Below are 23,886 nucleotides of genomic sequence, written 5' to 3'. Positions count from 1 at the left end.
TCCTCCAAGTCCAGATAATCCCCCAGAGCCAGAAAATGCCCCACAACCCGGACCCTCAAGGTTAGAAGAAAGTTGACAGTTAAATGCTTTGTTGATTTGGTAGATTCTAATTTGAATGATCAAACATGATCTTGCCCTTACAATGTGTGTGTGTGTGTGTGTGTGTGTGTGTGTGTGTGTGTGTGTGTGTGTGTGTGTGTGTGTGTGTGTGTGTGTGTGTGTGTGTGTGTGTGTGTGTGTGTGTGTGTTTCTGTGTGCTTGTGTGTGTGTGTGTGTGTGTGTGTGTGTGTGTGTGTGTGTGTCTGTGTCTGTGTCTGTGTCTCTATCTGTCTCTATGTATGTATGTCTCTGTCTAATGGTCTTCTATCCTTGAACTGGTGCATAGACATTTATCTATAAAGAGTGATTGTTAATTGTGACGATACTGTATGCTTTCTGTGTTTTAGACAATCTGTTGTTGGACGACGGAATGTCAGACAGGGGAGGAGGAGGCTCAAGAATGAAATTGAACAACTAAAGGCCTCTTTGCTGAAGGAGAAGAGAAAAAAAGAAAAATACAAAAAGAGGTGCCAGCGTTTGGGAGGGGGGAAAAAATCCCCACGTTCTACAGTGAATGCACTGCTGCGTCATCAAGTAGTGAACAACACAATTAGGAGAAGATTACTACTGCATGAATCAATAATTGAGGAAATCAGAAATAAATACAAAAACACCAAAAAGGAACGAGAGAGGCAAATTATTTCAAAAACAACAATAGGAAAAATTATAAAGAAATACAGGCTACAGAGGGCTGCACAGACGACTCTGGGCTTTTCAAAAAAGCGTGGTCAAAGACAAGATGGAGGGCTCATGACTTTCGAAAGAAAGGAAAGCAACAGATTACCTGCTGAGTGCAAGCAGAAAGTTAAGGCCTTCTTCTTAAGAGATGACGTCAGTCGGATGACAACAGGACGACTTGTGCCTGTGAAAGGAACAATGAAAATACATCAAGTCCTCAGTTCCTCTCCGGGAACAATTCAATACCGGGACATAACTTGCCTTTGCCAGGCAGACAAAGGTGTGCTGGACTGTGCATGCTATGACCTGAAGGAGGTGAGCATGGGTCAAGAGGCAAGCATGGGTCAAGAGGCAAGCCTGCATTGCACCGAAGGACCATCACGGCCTGAGAACATCTCAAAAGGCAACATTGGTCAGTGGTGCATTATCAATTATGATGGTGAGCCCTACCCAGGCATCATCTTGGAGGTTGAGGATGATGTACAAGTAAAATGCATGCACAAGAATGGCACCAACAAGTTCTACTGGCCAAGTCCACGAGAGGACATTTCATGGTACAGGGATGACCAGGTTGTGTGTCTAATGAAAGAGCCACAACCTCTGAATAAGAGGTCAGTTCAGCTGGAGAAGATGGTGTGGGATTTTGTTGGAAAACACATGGGTTGCTGGTCTGTTCCATAACTGTCTCCGTCTGTGTCTGTCTGTCTCTGTCTGTCTTGTTGTTGCATAGTTGAGAGGTGAGAGGTGTGAGTGATTTTTGGTGTACAGAGAGTTTGTTCAATGTGGACATGCATCTACATGAGTTTGTTGAGAGGTGCTAAATGTTTCTTGAATGTTTGTTGTTCACTGGTTTGATGTCCACCCTGTTACTTCCTGTCCACCCTGTTTCTCCTCTGTCCATCCTGTTACCTGTGTGTGTTTTTTATGTTAATTAAATCAAATCAACAAATTAATGCATGTCTCTGTGGTTATTTGAAGGGAATGAATCAGCAAAATAAATGTACTTAAAAATGGGTTCAAATTCCATTTAAATCTAAAAGAAATGTGTTGAAATTACATTGTGCCTTAAACTGAACATGGCCTCTTTCAATATAATGCTTGTTTATGCATACTTTCTGAAAATATCCTTGCAGGGTGAAATGAGGGACATTGTAGCTCTTAGAAAATGTAAATATTACTAAAACTGTGCATTCAAAACAGTTATCAAGAGGAATGAGAATGTCCCATAACAGGGTGGACATTTGGCTTACGTCATGTGTGAAGAATTTGGTAAAAAAACATTACAGTATAATATCCATAGCTGGACCAATACATTTTTCTTATAGTTTGAAAATCCCTCTTTCAGATGAAATGTTAAAAACATCAAACATTTTGTATTTTTTGATTGAAAGTTACCATGCTGAAATGGCACCGAATAGTAAGATTGACCCAGCTACACATCTCTCCACCTGCAGCTGGACAGACAGCTCCTTCTCCAACAGACTGCTCCAGCTCCGTTGTCACAAGGACAGGTACAGGAGAACATTGCTACACACTGCCATAACACTGTATAACAACAACATTTAATATTCCACACCTTTCAAACTCATTGTACATATAATATCCTGCTTTATATATAGTTTTTTGTTTATATTTGGTGTACATTTGCTGTCCCAAATGTATATTTTTTTAATGCTATTTTATTTTATTGTAATTACTTTGCCTTCTTTTTATGCTGCTGCAACGAAAACATTTCCCAAATTGGGATCAATAAAGTACCTCTACCTATCTCTCTATCTATCGCTCTCGCTCTCTCTCTCTCTCAATGGAACTAAATAGAGGGAAGTAAATAGCGGATGCACACGGTACTGGACGCAACCAATTGCGCATGTGTGAAAATATCAAAACACCGAATAAAGAGGGATGGCCGCATGAGGATATATAAATAAAACAATGCCTAGTCGAGTAAGACATTTATGAAACACAAAGTGATACCCTTATTTCATTTACTCCTACATTTAATGTGTGTCCATGTTAATATTGGTTTGCCACAGCTTGTTAAAAGTCATTAACGGATGGTAACAATAACAACAGCTAGCATGCTAACTGATAGCTAACAGTTATTAGGTATTTAACATTCGATTTCAACTAAAATAAGGATATGTTTTAATGAAATGTGAACGGTAACTAATGGTGTCTTTAATATATATTATTTTCTCGTTTCAGGCTTGCAGTGTCTACAGTATAATCTCAGTGTGACACCTCGCTGAATGGACAACGTTAGCATGTCAGCCTCTGGTGGGACAGCTGAGGACATGGAGGGGATCTGTGTGATGCCGGATTTGAGCACCATCAAGACGGAGCAGTCGGTTGGTGCAAGCCCAGTTGACACAGGCCCCCAAAATGTGGCCATGGGCATCAAGTTCATCCTGCCCAACCGCTTCGACATGAATGTCTGCTCAAGATTTGTGAAGTCGCTCAACGAGGAGGACAGCAAGAACATCCAGGACCAGGTCAACTCTGATCTGGAGGTGGCTTCTGTTTTATTCAAAGGTAAGATCCCTTTTTATTAATCTTGTGATAATGACGTATGTACGAGCAGAGGTGGAAACCTAGTTTTAATGGCTTTGTATACTGCAGGGTAGCTTGCAAATTTACTCCACGTGAACTAAAGTCTGATTTAAAGTCTGATTAAAGGGCTGATTTAAGGGCTGATTAAAGGGCTGATTTAAGGGCTGATTATATTTCACAAATCTGGAGGGAAAACTGGAGTGGAGTAAAAGTACACCATTAACCTCTGAATTGTTGTGGGGAAGAAATACAAAGTTTAACAAAATAGAAATACTAGAAAAATACAAGTATCTCAAAATGTTACTTAAGTACAGTACTTTAGTAAATCGCTTTACTCCACTGTGTACGAGGTTTTAACTCACCAAACAATGTTTCTCCTCTCTTTCAGCCGAGTGCAACATCCAGACCTCACCTTCACCGGGTATACAAGTGCGCCATGTGTACACCCCCTCCACCACCAAACATTTCTCCCCCATCAAACAGTCCACCACACTCACCAACAAACACCGGGGCAATGAGGTTTCTTCCACACCTCTATTGGTGCACTGTAAGTAGCACAGTTGTGTTAACTACATTTAACATGAATTAAGTCAAACATGTTCATCTATACATGTTTTTCCTATCAGCTTTGTCCATTCATCAGCTTGCAGCCCAGGGGGAGATGGTGTTTCTGGCCAGCAGGATTGAACAAGGTAGGCAGCAATATGGGTCGCCATGCTGGTGAAATGATCTTAAACAATACTCCACATTTCTTATCTTCGATAGGGCTTTTTGAGTAACAGCATAGTGAAAAGAATTTCACAGAGCAATATCTTTAAACATCTTGTCAGACAAACAACCCCAAAACCAAAGATATAGATTTAATAATCAAATGAGAAAAAAACTCATAAGTCATTCTGATATTCAATATGCAGGAACCAGAACATATTTGGTATAATGGGCATTCCCTTCATCTTAAATATGTTAGTTGTAAGTCAGTATTGTGCACTTCTGCCAAGGTTAAGTGGGTTAGATGAACATATTTATGTAGTCATCATTTTTCTTTTTATGTTTCATTTTAATAGAGACTGTAATCAATCACCAAGATGAAGAAGGCTTTACCCCCCTGATGTGGGCCGCTGCACATGGACAGATCGCTGTTGTGGAGTTTCTGCTCCAAAATGTACGGAATCCCTAACTCAATGTATTATTCAGTTCTCATGATTGAATTAAAGCAGAGATAGGCAGCTTGCTTTATTATTCCAATGTCATTGACTTACGCTGTAGGGTGCTGACCCCAACCTCCTGGCCAAAGGGAGGGAGAGTGCACTGTCCCTGGCCTGCAGTAAGGGATACACTGATATTGTGAAGATGCTCATTGATTGTGGTGTGGATGTCAATGAATATGACTGGGTAAGAACACTCAGCTATACTTTAAAATGACTGCTGGGGATTTAATGTTGCTGTTATCAGATGAAGCCCTGTGTCCTGTTGTGATGTTCCATCTGTGGCTTTCAGAATGGAGGAGCCCCTCTGCTGTACGCTGTTCACGGGAACCATGTTCGCTGTGTTGAAATCTTGTTAGGTGAGGAGACACTTTAAACTGAAAGTTACACCTGTGGTCAGAAAAGTCCAGCTCCATTGATAGACTAAACCTGTCGTATGTTTGTACCTAACTTGTCCGATAATAAAGTTTTGGAATGTGTTTGTCTTACAGAGAGCGGTGCTGATCCTACCATTGAGTCAGACTCTGGATTCAATGCAATGGACATGGCTGTGGCTATGGGCCACCGGAATGGTATGTTAACCCTGAAGCGTGACACACTGATTTAACCCTTTTGTTGTGTTTGGGTCTCCCATGACCCGTTTCAAGTTAAAATTATATAATAACTACCCACATTTTTTTATCGGAACAATATATTATTTTGTTTGTGTTTATATATATATATATATACAAATATAGTGTTTATACACTGCCTGGCCAAAAAAAAGGTCACACACTGTAATATTCGTTGGACCGCCTTTAGCTTTGATTACGGCACACATTCGCTGTGGCATCGTTTCCTCAATCTTCTGCAATGTCACAACATTTATTTCTGTCTTGCATACATTTTTCGTAAAGATCTTGTATTGATGACGGGAGATTCGGACCACTGTGCAAAGTCTTCTCCAGCACATCCCAAAGATTGTCAATCGGGTTCAGGTCTGGACTCTGTGGTGGCCAATCCATGTGTGAAAATGATGTCTCATGCTCCCTGAACCACTCTTTCACAATTTGAGCCCGATGGATCCTGGCATTGTCATCTTGGAACATGCCCGTGCCATCAGGGAAGAAAAACTCCATTGATGGAATAACCTGTCATTCAGTATATTCAGGTAGTCAGCTGACCTCATGCTTTGGGCACGTTGCTGAACCTAGACCAGACCAACTGCAGCAACCCCAGATCACTGCCCCCACAGGCTGGTGACCTTTTTTTTGGCCAGGCAGTGTATGTTTATATGTATTTTTGTAGTGTTTATATATACATATCAACGCCACAAAACAGGGTTTGACAATTTTAGCCAAGTCTGAAGGTTTCCCCCCCATAAAATGTATAACTTGGTGTTCATGTCTGGGCAGACCCAGCAGTGCCTTGTTGTGGGTGACTCTGGGTCAAATTTGCCCAATCAAGATTCATCTTTGACTTTAGACACCCCACCCCCACTGTAACAATAATTTGAAATTGTATTCTAATATTACTCTAGTATATTCAGATAACATAATGACCCACTGTCTTCACTATAGGGAATTTAATGAGGGAATTGAATCCCATTGTTCCTTAAAATATGTGGTGTAATGTGTTTTGGGCCATAAAATAAAAACAGTATTGTACAGTTATGAATGCATAATAAGTTAGTTGTGATGTAGTAAAAACAATATTGCATGATAGTCATCATTTTTGAGTGTTTTGGAGTGAGTTAAATCATGGGTCAAAATTGACCCGTGAACACCATGAACGGAAACACTTCCAAACACAACACAAGGGCAACACCAAGTCAAATAGTATGTTCTCTGCTGCTTAATAAAGTCACCTTTTAGTATACACTTGAAATGAGACTTGGCTCTGTTGATTGAACATTTTATGTTCCTCTGTTTAGTTCAACAGGTGATGGAGGCCCACTTGCTGAAGTTACTGATGGGAATCAGAGAGTGAACTGTGACATTAAGGAAAACAAATACTGAAGGGAGGACTCTGGACAATCATGGAGCATGCCCGGCTGAGGGTTAACTGGAATATTTTGTGCATTCAGTGGACATGAAAGTTTGTGCTGTGTGGATTTTATTTTTTAAGTAGAGTTATTCAACCCAGCATGCGCTGCACTCAATCTTTAATATCCATTATCCTGCCAGATGTGCAGTGTAGGTTTGATTGATCTTTAAGCATGGTGGTTTTTTTTGTCTTTTAATAATCAGATATGACATTACATCTTTTCCTGTCATAACAAGTGTGTTTTCAATTAACCTATTACACGTAATAAGGAACCGTTTTGAAAATTAAAGTTACATGTTGAATTGCCTCATGTTCATACGGTCTTCCTAGTGAGCACATTTTCTGAGGTTCATTTTGCGCCTGAGGACCTACAGTGGGCATATCAAAATAACAGAGTGCTTTTATGATGCAGCCAAGCTGTTTGTTGATCCTAAGGATATTTTGAGCTGGTTGCTCTGAGTTTATTTATTTGAATAATTTAGACATTGTGTTGTGAAAAAGTGTTCATATTGCTTTAAGTCTGTTTTGTTTCTGTGTATTGTGATACTAATGTCTGCTGTGTTGTGAATTCAAAATAACCTCACCTCGGTAAAATGTCCCACAATGTTGTGATTGTGTTGCTGCTTGCATTTTATACCAGACATAAACGGTGTGTAAAGAAACAAGTTGTACTGCCCTCAGTGTCATCCATCATTCTGTACAGATATTAATCAGATTTAGTGTCTATAGCTCAAACCACTATTTAATTCAAAGATATTTTAAAACTGCATTTGCAGTCATGGGGAAAAAACACTTGAGTAGTTAAGTTTTGTATCTAGGAGCAGGGCATATACACTGATTTCAATTCATTTTTTTTATATCCAAAGAATTATAGTTTGAGAGGAAGAAATGTTCTCTTATAGGCAAGATTCATACACAAAAATCTCATTTCAAATGTAGTTCTGGACATTTTTCAATAAGGTACACATTTAAAATAGAGTTATATATTAAGGTTAAGACCAATTTACAAGAGGGCAACTTTAGTTTTGAACTGTTGAAGTGTTACTTGATGTGACAGAAAACGCAGACATTTTGTCTATTTTTTGACAGTAGCAAATGTTTATTCCAGATATGGTGGTTTCACCGAGGCCACAAGAATAAGGTTCAGTAACAGAGGAAAAAGATGTACAGCAGGAGCCTTAAACACAACATTTTACACACAATCTCTCCTTCTAAACTAGACATACAAACCACAGAGCACAACAAGCATTTGGAGAGTCTGATGGAAAAGAAGAAGTGGAATGAGGACTAAAATACCTTAACACTTTAACACTGCTAACCCCCAGGTTTTAATACTTAAGAGTACTATTTTAGAAAAATTACTCAAAAATATTGCACTTCAGGGTAGGCAAGTACTTTGTTCAGGTGTTACGTTTTAGAGAGCTGAAACTGTAAGCTTTCCACTTCAAAAATAGACAGAAAAACATCTTGTGCCTCACATGGTCCTGTCAAGTTATGACACTTCAGAGAGTCCTGTTCCCTCTAGTTGGCTTCATCCTTGGATGCTTCATCAAAATTCTCCACCAGGTCTGAAAAGACACAAATTGAGAGGTAAATTGATTCAGTCAGGGAGAAAGGCATGCACAAAGACTCAATGGTACCCGAGCACAGTTCAGGAAAAGTGTGTTTATCTGAAATTTGATACTAGGTGCAACGAAATCCACATTTTTTTTGCTCATCTTTCTCCCCTCTCTTAAATATACCGCAATGTGCTGCACAGATGAGGCCCTTACAACTTCTGAAAGCAGCTGTAAAAATGATGGCGTAAAGCATCAAAAGGTTGGCTTCAATTACTCCATGAAAAGTGAGAAATCTGCCTTTTCAACGTTTTGGCTCAAAGGTTCGAGGGTTAAAATGGAAACAATTCAAAAGGTCTGAGTAAACATGTTCCTTCAGTGGGAGAACAAAAAGGAAACTTAACTCCAATAACAACATGATGGGGATGGCTGTTAACCCCTGTGCCATCAGACCCCGACGGCTCCTATTGCTGAGTACACGTGTAATGGTTTGTTACATTAGCGAGGGCCGAGGCTACAGGGAGAGAAGTCCTGGGAAACGCTGAGATTTTAGTAATGGCAACCTCATGTGTTTGGCCTATTGTCCTCACAAAGAAAAGCAAACTGGATCTTGAGATCTTATAAACAATGAACATGAGATTCAAACATTGCACCATTATTCTGAAGTCATTGATGAATTCCCTTCATTTGACCCCCTTCACAAGCCAAAAGAAAACAAACAGAAGATGTTATTTAACCGAGAGAAAGCAAAGAAAACAGTGTTCCCCCATTATGAACAAGTGGAAGAAGGATTTCCATAAAAAGACTGCAGATGAGTTTAATGTAAGAGGACTACATTTGACTTGAGACGTGTTGAAGACATCTTTAATGTTGCACGGTACACTGACTGCAGTGCATAGACAGAAGAGCGTAATGAGACATTGAAGCACTCACCTGGAACATCGTCATCTTCATCCTCTTCTTCTACTGTTGCAATTGGCGCTTTTCCATCTGAAGCTGCAAGAACAGAAAGGATCTGTTAAAAGCTTGAAGAGCAGCTTAAACGGCCACAAAACAATCATGATTGAATCCAAAAGGAAATAACCTCTTTAACCCTCCGAGACCCACATTAAGACCCTTCTTTTTTTGTATACCCTTATGTTTTTCCGTAGAAATTAGCATTTCAGCAGTATATTAAAGTTCTTTGCATTCCCAGAATCATCACAGTCTTCTGAAAGTGTGTATAAACAGTTTGGATGTGTGTCTGTGGCATCCAATGGAGCAAATGAGAGCGTTCGATTCAGAAAACGTCACCAAAAAAATGTTGGATGAAAATGAATCACTTTACATACAGATAGACTAAGCAAATCCAACATGCAAATAGGGAAAGATTCCACATCTTTTACAACACACAGCATTTGTTTTATCCACAGAACTTACTGGCTTTTATGGAACAAGAGGGGTTCGAAAAAAAGAGTTGGTTAGCAATGTTCACTATTTAGGAAAAAGGCTAGCTTAAACCATTGCAAAGTTATGACAGTGTAAAGAGAGCATGTTTTTTTTACTTGAATATGGCCCAGTGAGTCTCAGAGGGTTAAACAAGTTTGAATAAAATTACACTACAGTTCCTAATTTTGCATCACCGCACAGGTTTTAGCATAATAGGTGACTGACCCTGTTTGGGCAGAGCCTCTGCGAGTCTCCGGAGGCTCGTCAGGCTGTCGGCTCCCAGCTGGTTCAGGATGCCCGGCAGCATCTCGGTCAGCTGCTTGGTCTCAGCGTGGCCAGTGATGGTGAAGGTGTTGGCTGCGAGGGAGGCCTGCACTTTGGGATTGTTGAAGTGGATGACTGTTCCTTGATTTGTAAACATGTTAACCTGTAACCGACCAAAGTGTTACACTGTTAACAACAGTCATTTTAATCACAGTGGGAGAAAACCAAGATGAAAATGTATGCCTACCTCCTCAATACCAGAAATATTGTTGACACCAAGTTTCTTCAAGGAGAACTGAAGTTTCTTGTCATCTGCGGTGGCCGTTCTGTGTACAACCTTCTTCTTTCGGCGAGCACTGCCCTGTTGGGACATTCACACAAACATATTACCATGTAAACTTCCACTTATTAACTGACTATTCAAGCATAATTTATGTTTCCATAACTTTTAGGCTGCATTTGTAATAGTTTTGTGATATTTATTTTGTCACTTACCTTGCCGCCGATGCGGACTTGTGCCTGTAGTTTAGCAAGTTTTTCTTGATTCATAATTGATTCTTTCATCTGAAAACATCAAATACATCACATTAGATTCGTTGGTGTATCTGGATACTCAGCCTCCATGTTTAACACATTTAACACAACACACTTTGGATTTTTGATAATCTATTAAGTAAAACCACCACATTTAATATTTTGTAAATATTATATCATGGTCAAGACAGCGAAACATGTCAGGGGTAGAAGATATATTTTTTAAAATATGTCAAAACAGAGGGAATAAAGACACAAAGCAAACCATGCAAGTAGAGACTGTAGAATGAGCGGACTGCTAAGCAATACAAATGAGACTTCTACCAAAGACAAAGACACCTTGACTGGTGTTGCAATTAATAATACTCAAACGGAGATTGCACAACATTACAAAGAATTACAATGTGACTTTCCTTTTGAAAGCTTTTCACATGCACATTAACAAAGAAGAGCAGGTTCATATAATCATGTATTTAGGTCTCACCGTCATGATCATACTGCTAAAGTTAATGTAGTCATACTCCATTATAATATTCTTGTATCGTGTTCATAACACCCATGCAAAAACGTAATGCTAAACATAAATAGAGTAAATCACATGCATCTGAAACATTAAACTTCACATAGATACTGCAAATGAAAGGAAATCCGAATAAACAACACTAATCTCTAACATGCCATACACGCAATTACTTTGAAAACGCATCTCATCCAAATAATGAAAAATGTGTAAACAAGTGATGATATGACTAATTTAACTACACACATGCAAACAGACTCAAGAGGGAGGATGGATTTTGTTGTGGGCGTGGTAGTCTGCAGTTAGATCGTAATCAAAGTCAAATTAAAACATGAAAAGCATGTGAAGAGCTGTCTTTGTCACAATCAAATGCGGTACGTTAGGTTAATTAGCCACCAAAAGCTAATGCTTCCCCTTCTATGTTGCCTTTATTATGGACAACAAGCTAAGACGGCCACATAACAAAACAGTGTTAGGCTAAACAAAATAAGCCAAACGCACCACGAGTGGAGACATGACGTTTAAGCTAACATTTGCTGACTAATTCAGCAAACTACTGCCCCGAAACAAGGTGTGGTTAAGCTTTTGTGCAATAACTTGTAGGCTAACTTTAGCTAGCTTCTGAGCTAACTGTGAGCCTGTTGAGCGGACGGCCTGTCACACACACTGCGTCAGTAACGTCAGCTCGGAGGATTTCAGCCTTCTACTCAGAAAAGGCTTTCGTTTACCTCTTGCCGTCGGATCGGGGGGAAACAGTGCAGGGAAGAAGGTATTTAAAGCTCCTCACTGACCTGTAAACTAACAGCAGACACATGCGGGGAGCAAGATGGAAGCGAGAGAGAGGAAGGAGGAAGTGACGTACGGCAAAAAGCGCTAACTGGTGGAGGGGCTTTTCATGTCCTGAGTTTAGCTTTTCAGGCAAAACTTTCGCTTTATCACTGAAATGTCAAAATAAGGGCATATTTGGGTTTTGGGCTGACCCAGATTTAGCAAATTTGCGATATTTAAATGTTTATAAATGTATGTTATTATGTTTATGTTCTAAAAGGAAATAAGTGTTAAAGACTACTACTTAAACAAAGTGTTTGCAAGTACTTTACATTATACAATAAGCATACCATACATATCCATTATTCATCCTGGCAAAAATAACAATAAATAAAATAATAAATGTTGTTATTGTAATCTTCATGCATCTGCCTTCTGAGGCTTTCTTCATTCTCTCCTTGAAGTATTTGTTCCTTTGAAGCACATGCAGGTGCACAATATGCAAAGATTTTGGAGATAGCTAGAAAGTGAACTGCATTTATGTGTTCGTCTTGTATTTGTGTATTTTCAGTGCTAAGTTCTTTTAACTCGGAGGAAGATGTGACATACAACGTGCAATCTAGCACAGGAGTCGCCCTAATAAGCACTGCAATAAACACCAACCTTTGTTACATTTTCAGGCCAATATTTAATTGAACTCTCTATAAGTCTATAGGCATGACACAAGTATTTCCAATACCTTGTTGGTTTGTTGTTGTCTGTTAAAAGAGTCCACTGCTGATTGAACAAAACACAGAGGCTCAGGCTGCAGCTAATGGTAACTCCTTCAGATGGATGTAAAGGGTTGTGACAGTAACACATTCATAGGCACCTCTGGAGGAACGGAAACATATATTTTTTTATAAACCATTACCTTAATAAGCGTACTGATCATGATATATTTGTAGTTTACACTACAATATGTATGCATGATAATGACAGAGTCCATTTACCAGAGAAACTTATTTTTAAATTAACAGTACATTAGAGAGAAGACTATGTTTTTTATATAGTTATGCCAATGTTGTAATTTCACATAGCCTATTGATTGCATCTTTATCAAAATAATGTTTTTATATACATGCAGAAACACCATATGCACCAAAATAGTTTTTAAATGTGTTAATTGGACAATTGTGTTATTTGATATCATGTTTCATAATAACAAATAACTCAAATGTCTATATTAATGTGCAGATACACTGGTCCAATCAGAAAACCTTTAAAATATGACCCTTTCACCTTCAATCTAAGTACAGATTGCTGCAGTAAAATCAACAAAGTTTAGGTTGAAATGTAGTAACAGTAAGTGTGTGCTGTGCCAGTTGAATCAAACATGGGAATATGATATTAATGTGTGCCCTCTATTTAAATTCAGAGGATATTTGACCTCAGATCAGCTTTACTCCGAGAGATCTGGTACTGTGTATGTGTTTGTCTTGTGACTGTTTTGCATTTGGTCTATTGAGTGTATCTGTAAAGTCTGTATGATGTTGAACATTTTAACTTAAAACAATGATAGAAAATCATTTCTTCTGATGGACTGCACTTAAACCTACATCACAACATCAGCATGAAATTCTTTTTATATACACACACTTAACTTAAAATGAATAATGTATAGGCTTGATATCCAACATTATGAATAATAATAATAATAATAATAATAATAATAATAATAATAATAATAATAAAGGTGTGATAAGTAAATGTTTACTTTTTGTATTATTTTGTCTTTTACAAACTTGAATATGAAGCACCAATAACAACCTTCAAGACAATAAAGTGTATGTCATGTTTTGGACATGATTGCATGTACCTGTAGCCACCAGATGTTAGTCAATACAGAAAACATCCACTAATATGTCTTTCAAAATGTAATGTTTAATAAAAACAATATTAAATGTAGTTTTCCTGCTGTGCACCCCCATGATGATCACATGCCTTCTCCCCTTCACTGATCATTAACCTGAGGCTACATCAGGGACTTTTGGAGCATTTCATAAACTTGTAAAACATGTTTTTTGTTAATTGCTTAATTAATTACTAATGTCCATTAAAGGGGTAATGAAAAAGTAACCCATTGAATACACTTTTATTGAAGACTTGGGGACAGTCAATTACAATAAATGAACAGTTTGGTTCAGAAATGTGACAAGAAACTTTTCAAAAGAGGCTTGCACTCTGATTAAATCGGCATTCAGTATTTTAAGAGCCCCCTTTTGAAGATATTGAGAAACAAGTGCAGTTCACATTAAGTTGTACGCAATTGAAACAAATTTCAAGCTGTATCTAGGGTATTGTTTAATTTATATGATTGATGAAAACTGTTATTCTTGCAGTCCCCCTCACCTCACGCTCAGTATCTGTGTTGGTGTGGCACTTTGTCTTGCCTCTGCATGTGATACTCACATGGGCCGCAGACCCTCAGACGGACCGGTTTGGTGACACTCAGGTTTTGTCAGAGTAGCAGCAGGCAGGGATTGCGTTTAACCATGCAGCTAAGTGCTTTCTTGGTACCCCGTGGCACGGAAACACCCTGGGATCGCAGAGGGGGAATTTTGAAACACTTTAGAGTTGGTTTACCACACATGCGAGCCCTGTGTTGCAAGTGTCGGCTCAAGAAGAGAAAATATAATCGCCTGGTCTTTATTCAGTTATGTTGATTTGTTTCTGATAGTTTCAGACAGTTCATTGGCACAAGTCTTTCGCTTAAATTGAACCTTTTGGGCTCTTCGCTTTATAAGAGTGAAATGCACTTGCTTTTTTGTTATTATTTAACGGTTTTCTATACATGTTTAACTCTATCGAGAATTAAATTTACGTTTGGAACAAACTGCAGGTCTGATGTTGAAAAAAAACCTCACCACATAGTTATTGCATTCTACTTTAAAATAAGAGCGATACAAGATAATGTTGGAGGCGTACAACTTGTTTATGTCCATCAGGACATCAATTTGTCCATAAGCACATTAAAACGTGTTCCAACAACCACTCCTGTCTACTTTTCTAAACGAAACTTTATTTTAAATGTATTTTTGAAACTTCAAATTAGATAATTAATTAATGCATGTAGAGCGTGAGCGAGTGTCATAGCTACCTTTTTGTTTGTAGATATGAAACTCGTTTACAGATTATTTTTGTCCATCCAAAAACAACAATCGATACAGAGTTATTGACTTCTTTTATTGCACCTATAGTCTACTTTCTAAAAAAAAAAATGTCAGAAGTGATGAATAAAATACATGCTTCAACCAGTTATCTAAATGAAAAATAACAATTACTGTTTACAAAAAATAAAGAAAATCTTGGGGTATTTTTCACCATCAGAACTTTCTCATTTTACAACAGAGCAGTTACCATGCATACAAACAAATAGTCATTTATAGGGGCCAGTAGAATTAGAGCTTTATTAGCAGAATGACAAAGCACTTATACTTTACACCAAACTCTTTATTAAAAATGGTTAGTTTGAGGGAGGTTAGTGAGTTGATGGTTGTGACAGCTGCAACAGTTTTTCTCTTTTATGGGCCGTCAAGTGTTCTACTTCAGAGACACTTTCACCGCTAGATGGCGCTTGTCCAATAGGAACCTCTGAACAGTTACTGACACCTGAACACATGTGTCAGCTAGAGAGAAGTCAGCATGAGCAACTTCATGTAGATGTTTTATGTTTTAATAGTAGTTTCCCTTTTTTTTTTTAGGCTATCTGCATTTACGGAAAAAGGGGTTTATGTTTTGGGAGAAGAAAAAAGTGCACTGTCCATAAATTTGGTAAAGTTTAAAAAATATATATAATCTAAATGAGCAAAATGCAATATTTTAGTAAATGCGTTTGCTTTGTTTGAATTGTTTTCGCTATTAAAAATATGTTTCTGATGGATCACCTAACAAAAAAAAGAAACCATGTTAAAATCATCTTCGGCCAACTAAGTTAATAAGTCACTTTTGAAGGCAGATCTGAACGCAGCGAGATGGTCGTTAAAGATAAAAATAATTATAAAACATTATCTTTACTCATCCCTTTTCTTAAACCACACTTTCATTTATTTCTAAACTCAGTTAACTTATCTCTATAAATTAAACATGAATCGAATAATAATGTTAATTCAACAAACATCGCTTTACATAATTAATTTAGGGTCAATTCGGTATATATATTAAGTGTTATGTGCTTTGATTGGCCCTACACACTTTGTTTATTTTTTTATATTGTTGACATTTTTGTTATTTTATGTGATTCACCTGTAAAACTTTTATTTTATGTTTTTTAGCATTTTAAATATTTGTTCATTTACCTAACTCCATGAAATAAAATAAAAGAGTTTTATAAATGTCCACACAAACCCAGCACTATGCTCCAGACGCACGGCAGAGGCCTGTATATCTGGGGCTTGCATGCTCTGCGTGACCCGTGACTGATGCGAGTTAACAGCTGACTCTTTTCCATTACAAATGGCTTGCGGATAATCTAGATAACTACTGGATCACGCAAACTGAGCTGCCTGGATATACGGTGCACCAGTCGGCGGCACTGTTTCACAAGGCAGTCATGGTAAAAAAATATATAAATATATATCACAAATGTCTTTTATTTTAGCAGACACTTTTTGTTTTGTTCCAAGTATTTTTGATTTATTATTTCTGCACATTAGAACACAAATGCATCTGATTCCTGTATTACTAAGCTTAAATAAACAAAACGGTTGTCAAGATATCCACTTAATTACACTTTCTGAAAAATCAGTTTTATCTTCCAACATCTATTTTTGCGCAAAACACTGCGGTAGAATAGAACCTTCAGATTAAGGCGGACTACCAGCCACCATGGATGACCACTAAAAAGGATGTAGGCCACACCAAACTTTTTTTTTTTTTAAACCACTCAGTTAATTTTCAAAGACCTTTTGTGTTATTTAATTTTTTCTCTCTCTTTTCATTTGCCTTAGTGACGTTTCCTGCCCATGTGACCAGAGCGGCGGTACAAATACCAGGAGAAGATCCGCCCCCTCTGTTATTCAGGTTTGGCCCCGTTTGCAGGTTTTCCCGGCACATTTCCCTTGGCCTGGCATCGGGACCGTTCGTTAGTGGGTGATAAAAAAAACCTTAAAAAACATATGGAAATAGCGAGAAAACAGGGGGACAGCTCTCACCGACGGCGACACGTGGTCCTCTCCTCTCCCCCTCCTCATATGAGTTTTTGAAGAGGGAGGGCATCTCATCGTCTTCCTCATCTGGCGTCGGAGCGCACAACCGTGTGTGAGCCATGACTCTGAGCTCAGAGATGTCGGATGCCTCCATCCTTTCGGAAGAGACCGACATAGACGTGGTCGGCGAAGGGGAGGATGGAGACAGCCAGACGCGATCCTACGTGGACGAGGTGGCGCAGATGCACGACGGCATCCTCCTGGACGGCTCTCCTCCTCCGTGCCTGGACGGCTCCACCTCCTCCTACAAGCCGGCGGGCAAGAACACCCTGGTGAAGCCCCCTTACTCCTACATCGCCTTAATCACCATGGCCATCCTGCAGAGCCCCAAAAAGAGGCTCACTCTCAGCGAGATCTGCGACTTCATCAGCAACCGCTTCCCGTACTACAGGGAGAAGTTCCCGGCCTGGCAGAACTCCATCAGACACAACTTGTCCCTGAATGACTGCTTCGTGAAGATACCGAGGGAGCCCGGGAACCCTGGGAAGGGCAACTACTGGACCTTGGACCCTGAGTCTGCTGATATGTTTGACAACGGGAGCTTTCTGCGGCGCAGGAAGCGCTTCAAGCGGCAGCAGGCGCAGGACTTGCTGCGGGAACACAACAGTTTTATCCCCGCGGCTGCAGCGTACGGGTACGGACCGTATGGCTGCGGAGGATACGGCATCCAGCTCCAGTCCTACCACACACACTCTGCACTTTTTGCGTTTCAACAGCAGCAGCAACAGCAGCAACAGCAGCACTCCAGGCATTCACACACGGGAACCATTATCCCTGCGCCCTCCTTGATGCCCACCACCACGGACTTAGCCAGGACTAGGTTTTATCCCCAGCTCAGCTCCAGCCTGGGTTCAGCCAGCGTGCAAGCTGCAGTACCGGTGCAGAAGTCCGGCTCCCCGGTGCAGAGGTCCCCCTTCTCCATAGAGAGTATCATTGGGGGGTCGCTTAGCCCCTCCAGGACTTCCCCGGCCGTTATCCCGGTCTTAACTTCTTCTCTGGGGCCTCCAGCAGCCGGCCACCCCGGAGCTGCTTTACACCCCGTAGAAAACTTCCCCAGCAGTGTTGAGCGGCACTAGCGACTGTTAAATGTCTTAAAAACTTTTCGAGAGACTTAAACAGCAACAAAAACAAAAAACGCCCCTCTTCGAAGGTAGGATTATTTTTGTATGTTTGTTTGATAGCACGCAGCTGAATGATGGACATAACAAAGAAAACACTATTTGTGCCTATATTCATGCTGTTTAAAAATATATATTTATGTTCATTTCTTTCGGTGTGAATCAGACTACCACTTGTATTTTCCATGGAGTAATTCGTTTCAGTCACTGTTTAGGGCGTCTCAGGATAACGGATTAATGGACAGGTTATAAATGATCACATGTTTGGAGAATAGGCTAATAATGTATTTGTGTCAAACACATCCATGTTTTTTTTCTATTAGTTTGGCAAATCAAAACATTTTAAGGTTTTGATTTGTACTTTGTATTAAAAGAACACAGAGAGTCATACATTTATAATAATAATAATATGCAGTGTGTGTTTATTTCAGTAATAAAACATTGTACAATTTTTTGGGCAAGTTTTGTGTAATTGAAGTGTGATATTTTTACACAGTTTGTTTTTCAACAAGAATAAATTTTGTTTTGCAAAAAAGGTAATTTGTTTGGAAATACATTTGTTAATTAACATTGAACCTGCTGGGCCTATATTACCACCACAGGGTTTTACATTGAGGAAGGAATTTGGCTAAATAATCTTGCAAAATATCTCCAATAGGAAGTTTTTAAAATGTTCTTCCCCTGGAAACTTTATTTGAACTTTACATTGGGATTATGCTAATGCTCATTCAGCTGACAGTGAAAGGTAGGGTAACATCTGTATGGCGTAATTTTAAAGTGTTTAAGCCTATATTACGGAAAGGAGGAAAAAATGACTCGTAGGTCTTTGTTTTTGTAATCCGGTTGTTCAGATGTTGCACATTATCTAAAGTCAGTGCTGTGTGCTTTGGAACATGCGCACACGAGGCTTGCGTGTCCATCTGACCCCTCTAACACTCATCCTCGTAATGACGGTGAGCGGACAGGAAGGTGTCACAGGGGTGAGACAGGGGCTGCATTTTGCCTGCTTCAGGTCGGTGATTATCCCGGTGCTGGTGTCGACAGCTGGCCAGCTCTTGAGAAAACAATTCTCGAGTAATATTTCATTATCTGCTCTTATTTGACACAGTTTTTTAACCAGAGAAAAGAAAATGTGTGGAGTCTTGTTCTGCTGTGCCACAGGGGCCAACAGGGTCTGCATGGGCAGATATGTAGTGCAGGTTAAAATCATCTTCACCCACTTTACATATTTTAGGGTTTACTCCCATTTATTTTACAGGAAAGGATGTGGTGACATAAGAAGCCAAATAGTGTGCCACTTTTTAGGCAGATAATTACGCACCAAAAAGAGCAACAGTAAAAAGGGGTTAGTTAGCAATATTTTGCTAATGGATTAAAAAAAAGAACAATTCAGTGCAGAGTATATTGACTTTCTATCAACGGAAAGTGCAGATAGTAACTGTATAGTGGCAAAAACTAAAAACTAATGAATTACACTTCAAATAAAGCCTTCAATTGGCTATATAAAAGAAAAATAATCAGTTTTAGTAAAACATACAGAAATATTGGTTTTATGTTTCACCCTCAGAACTTGCTCATTCATTTGACTACAGAACAGTTGCCATGCACAAACAAATACCCATTTATAGGGGACAGTATAATTAGACAGACTTGGATTACGTTATATATTTTTATTTTCTAATAGGCTACATACTTCTGTGTGAAGCAGGTGCTGAAGCTGCAGGGCTGTAGCTCCTGTGTGATGCTGCATGTGTTTCCTTTTAATATTTTATGAGCTCTGCTTGCAGCCTATACTGTACAGCCGCGCTGCTTCCGTGACTGGATGTGTGCACCCGGCCGCTGCGTGTGTCTGCATCCCTGATTCAAAGCAGCGTGTGTGTAGTAGATAGCTAAATTGGTGCAGCGCTTAGAGCCAGTTCAGTAGGCCACGGGAGGACAGCGATTGCGTGATGATGTAACACGCAACCAGAGACTGACAGGCACACTCACACACTAGAGAAGGAGGTCAGTTGTACTGTATGGACTTGTTTACAAATAGAGTAGGTTAAACAGGGAACATGCGAGAATAAATAATGCAATAGGACCAGTTAAAATAACTTGTAGCTGAGCAGATTCTTTCCAATTGCCTACAATAATACTACATTTTAATATAGTGCTTTCCTTCTCAAATTACAAAAAAGAGTTCAATAGGGATTGACACCGTTGGATAACGATGTTCATATTGTATCCTTGAAAAGTATTATCTGCCATGCAGTTTATATACACATAATGTATTTTACGCATTATATGTGATATATTAAATACTGTGAGCCTATCATGGTGTTTTATGGCATGTATAAAACAATTCTATTCTCTTAACAATGGTGTAGCCTAGTGTGTGTCTGCGGTCCATTCACATTCTATAATATTTCTTGCACTCAGCGTAAAGTTCATTTAGCAGTCTTTCCTCTGTCTTCTTGCTGTGGTAGGCTATTAGCTCATTTTCTAAATATTCGTTTTTCATAATGGCAGTTTGTTAATGTGAATGAATGGATGTTTCCAAACGTATCTTGGGCTTCAAACAATTGGAAAATCGTAATTTGGACACGCTGATTTAATACCAGGCATTCTATCGCCATATTGAAAACACGTTTCATTAAGAATGAATGAAGCCAGACTCTGGTTTATGCCTCTCAGGGCCAAGCCTATATGCCCTCGTGGTACAGCTAAAAGGCTACATTTGAAATGATCATTTTTAAACGCTGCCGTTTTGAATAAGGATGTATCTTAAAATAAATCGTGTCTAAAAAAAAAAAAAGATTAAATAAAACTAATAATAATTATATTTATGAAGAAAATGGACGACGGCGATTTCTTTCTTAGCCAATGGCAAACGTGCACTCGTTTGGCTGTTTGAAAAGGGTATTAAATAAATAAATATAGCTGGTTCTATGCTAAATCACAAGACGACTTTAAGGTTTTCGTCCTGATATAAACGGACTATAGGTTAGCCATAGCTAGTATGCATTATTCATTTAAGTAGTAGTAGTAGTAGTAGTAGTAGTAGTAGTAGTAGTAGTAGTAGTAGTAGTAGTAGTAGTAGTAGTAGTAGTAGTATCTCACATCATTCAAATGTATCACTCTGAAATATAATGAATCAATAATTAGACAGACCTTATATTAAATAAAGACTGGTTGGTTTTAAAATAGAGCAGTCAATATTTAAGGGTATTGACCAATACAGAGTCAAATCAGGTGCAATTTCTAAACGTCATTTAAATCAGAATCAGCTTTATTGGCTAATTTTGTACACAAATGTGTTATAGCACACATATTTTAAAGAACAATTCAAAGAAAGATAGATATAAAAAGAAAAACATAATTTAAAAAGCTAAACAAAGACTGGTAATAAGATACGTAGAAGTTGTGTTTTTAAGTGTATAGGGACAAAATGCCTGTATTGATCCAGTGACTCAGGGCTTGTTAAGTGTTTTGTCAGGGGCAGTATATCAGCAACAGCAGAATAGGTGGGTAATCCTGCGGTTAAAAAAGGAGCTTTTCATGAAATGTCAAGGATCATGTGGGCATCAGCCTCCTTGAGCATGACTGAAGCTCAGTTAGCAGTTTATCCTGCTGGGTCACAGGTCATGAGGAGAGGGGATAAAGCACCACACTCAGCCCATAAAACACGTTCGGCTTTGGGTAAATGTGTTTGGCCATTCAACACTGTGAGAGTAATCTATATTTCAAAGGAAGTCGTAAAGACTTTTGCTACTATAGTAAGAAACTTAGTGCCAGTATACGTCTAATTTTGGAGACACTATATGAATAAGTAAGTCTTAACCCCAACAGCTGCACATTACGTCACATAGCAGCAGAAGTGATTTGTAAAGACAGAAAATCAGCAGCAACTACTGGGAAAAGTTATAACTATTTGGACCTGGATTTAATCTGTAAAAACGCATGCAAAATAGGAATTTACATTTTTCCTGGCTTAAAATGTGTGTTACGAAATAAAATCGATTAGTAATGCACACATTTTCAAATAACCTTTATGCCCCAATATGCTGCAATACATCCATCTGTTGTTTTAATGAGGCATTATTTTAAATGCAACAACTTCATCTCATGCTGTAAAATAGGATTTCACAATAAGATTGGGTTTTATAAGAAATATTCTAAGGTATAACATTTCCAACATCACCAGTATATAAAAAGTCAACTACAGTTTTATGACCCTCACTCATAAATAATAAATGCAAGTCTACCTGTACAGTCCAAGAAGCTTATTAAATTGAGTCTAATTAAAAACAGTTTATGAAGCAGTGTCATAGTAAACATGTTGTGTTTCTGGCCTCTTAATGCCTCCATAAAATCTTTAATTATTTACAAACCCAGGTGCACTTCAGTGTAAGCGGAAGTCCTCAGTGAGGTGAACCAAGCTATGTTTTTATTGTCCTATAATTAAATCAAAAATCACCACCATCATCATAACAATCTTTAATAACTGTGCCAATCAAACAAACTAATAATAGTCACTGCTGTTAGAAATATGGTTTTATTCCATCATAATAAAATGAAACATTTTTTATTGCCTCTTTAACATTAAAAAAGGAAAGCATAAAGTATGAATATGTAAGGAAATATATCTTGAAAGAAAGATACGGTACATTTAAAGATCTTAAATAATAATCACAGAGAAAATGTGTTTTTCTATGTATTGCGACTGAAGTTTAAAATATGTATGCTTTTTAAATTACTTATCACTTTGAATATCAAGCTCATTAATTTACTTTTTCCATTAATGTGTAATCCCCTATTAATTTAAAAATATATAATAAAAAATAAAATTGAGTTTTAGGTTATTCTTCCAAATATAAAAAATAAATAATAGTATTTACTTATTACAGGAACACTTCGCATTGATCACCGTAAATTTACCAGCTGAAGGGAAATGTCTGGAAAACACAGGAGAAATATAAAGAAAAAGAGAGCAATAGGAAAAGGGGGGGGGGGGGGGGTACAAGAAATTAAATGTAAAAGTAAAAAGAGTGAATACCTCCCAGGGAGGTGCAGAATCTCTCCATCTGCTATTCAGTGTATCGAGCAGGCGCTACACTTATCCCCTCTCTCTAAAAGGAGCTCCGCTTTCCACCCCATTAAAAAGTTTGGGAACTAATGCCACCCCTGAATACTACCCTAATTAGAGGCTGCTCAGAATTGCAAGGACCTGCTATACAAGAGTGGCTTTGGGATGGATTCTGCTTTCCCCCTTTTGTAACGCCATCGTTTAGCTCTCTCTTTTTCTGACCCATTACAACTTTCTTTCTGTCTTTCTTCCCTTTCTTCTTCGGTGTCCTCTCATCAGAGCTAGCTCACGAAAAAAGGAGAACAAAGCTTTCATCATGTTTTAGCACTTTTGATCCAGACAGAGGGATGGGGAAAGGGCCTAAGCATACAGGAGCAGTGGTGTAAGGTAACATTACACAAGTACATTTACTCAAGTGCAATTTTGAGAGACTTTTACTTTACTTGAGTATTTGCATATTTTGCTACTGTGTACTTCTACTCCACTTCAATTCAGAGGTAAATGGTGTACTTTTACTCCACTACATGTATTTAATCCCTAGTTACTTTACAGATCTGGATTAATGATGGTAAATATAATCAACCCTTAAATCAGACTTTAGTTCACCTGGAGTAAATCCAGCAGCTACCCTGCAGTATACAAAGCCATTCAAACTAGCTGCACCTTTACCAGCTCTGAGAACACTTTAATGATCAATAATTATAAAACATATCAGAGATATTATTCTGAAATGGACCAATCAAACAATGACTACCATTACTTCTGGTACTTTATGTACATTTACTTTCGTATTTTAACTTGGGAAACATTTGCAATGCAGGACTACA

At 38.5% G+C, this 23,886-nt stretch overlaps 3 protein-coding genes across 5 annotated transcripts; 2 read left to right on the top strand and 1 right to left on the bottom strand.

Moving 5' to 3' along the window:
• Positions 1-2,618: 2,618 nt before the first annotated feature.
• On the top strand, positions 2,619-7,222 carry ankra2 (ankyrin repeat, family A (RFXANK-like), 2). 2 transcript variants are annotated; one of them, XM_063889439.1, is made up of 9 exons: positions 2,619-2,721; positions 2,983-3,309; positions 3,716-3,874; positions 3,954-4,019; positions 4,392-4,489; positions 4,594-4,719; positions 4,825-4,891; positions 5,024-5,104; positions 6,445-7,222. In XM_063889439.1, exons 2-9 carry the CDS (start codon positions 3,027-3,029, stop codon positions 6,498-6,500), a joined length of 936 nt encoding a protein of 311 aa, XP_063745509.1. In that variant the 5' UTR covers positions 2,619-2,721; positions 2,983-3,026; the 3' UTR covers positions 6,501-7,222. The 2 variants fall into 2 exon arrangements, with proteins under 2 accessions (XP_063745509.1, XP_063745510.1); XM_063889440.1 differs by having other exon boundaries at positions 2,655-2,883.
• A 404-nt stretch (positions 7,223-7,626) lies between these two features.
• Positions 7,627-11,749, bottom strand: btf3 (basic transcription factor 3). Of its 2 annotated transcripts, none has more exons than XM_063889441.1 (6): positions 11,651-11,749; positions 10,301-10,369; positions 10,053-10,166; positions 9,767-9,968; positions 9,047-9,109; positions 7,627-8,125 (listed from the first exon to the last, which is right to left on the bottom strand). In XM_063889441.1, exons 2-6 carry the CDS (start codon positions 10,367-10,369, stop codon positions 8,079-8,081), a joined length of 495 nt encoding a protein of 164 aa, XP_063745511.1. In that variant the 5' UTR covers positions 11,651-11,749; the 3' UTR covers positions 7,627-8,078. The 2 variants fall into 2 exon arrangements, with proteins under 2 accessions (XP_063745511.1, XP_063745512.1); XM_063889442.1 differs by having other exon boundaries at positions 11,588-11,715.
• A 4,950-nt stretch (positions 11,750-16,699) lies between these two features.
• On the top strand, positions 16,700-18,467 carry foxd1 (forkhead box D1). The gene has a single exon (XM_063889847.1). The coding sequence runs from the start codon at positions 16,933-16,935 to the stop codon at positions 17,947-17,949; it is 1,017 nt and encodes a 338-aa protein (XP_063745917.1). The 5' UTR covers positions 16,700-16,932; the 3' UTR covers positions 17,950-18,467.
• Positions 18,468-23,886: the final 5,419 nt, after the last annotated feature.

This window comes from Eleginops maclovinus, chromosome 8 (genome assembly GCF_036324505.1).
Source record: "Eleginops maclovinus isolate JMC-PN-2008 ecotype Puerto Natales chromosome 8, JC_Emac_rtc_rv5, whole genome shotgun sequence".
In the NCBI taxonomy this organism is placed as follows: Eukaryota; Metazoa; Chordata; class Actinopteri; order Perciformes; family Eleginopidae; genus Eleginops; species Eleginops maclovinus.
Note: the sequence above shows the minus strand (reverse complement) of the source record. Positions and strands in the feature narration are given on the sequence as shown.

Excerpts from the sequence above, each read along its gene's own strand:
- ankra2 (XM_063889439.1), top strand. The coding sequence starts at position 3,027 with ATGGACAACGTTAGCATGTCAGCCTCTGGTGGGACAGCTGAGGACATG. Across the intron at positions 3,310-3,715 it reads GGCTTCTGTTTTATTCAAAG|CCGAGTGCAACATCCAGACC; the intron begins GTAAGATCCCTT and ends CCTCTCTTTCAG. Across the intron at positions 4,892-5,023 it reads CTGTGTTGAAATCTTGTTAG|AGAGCGGTGCTGATCCTACC; the intron begins GTGAGGAGACAC and ends TTTGTCTTACAG.
- btf3 (XM_063889441.1), bottom strand. The coding sequence starts at position 10,369 with ATGAAAGAATCAATTATGAATCAAGAAAAACTTGCTAAACTACAGGCA. Across the intron at positions 10,167-10,300 it reads AAGTCCGCATCGGCGGCAAG|GGCAGTGCTCGCCGAAAGAA; the intron begins GTAAGTGACAAA and ends ATGTCCCAACAG. Across the intron at positions 9,110-9,766 it reads AGAGGCTCTGCCCAAACAGG|CTTCAGATGGAAAAGCGCCA; the intron begins GTCAGTCACCTA and ends CTGTTCTTGCAG.
- foxd1 (XM_063889847.1), top strand. The coding sequence starts at position 16,933 with ATGACTCTGAGCTCAGAGATGTCGGATGCCTCCATCCTTTCGGAAGAG.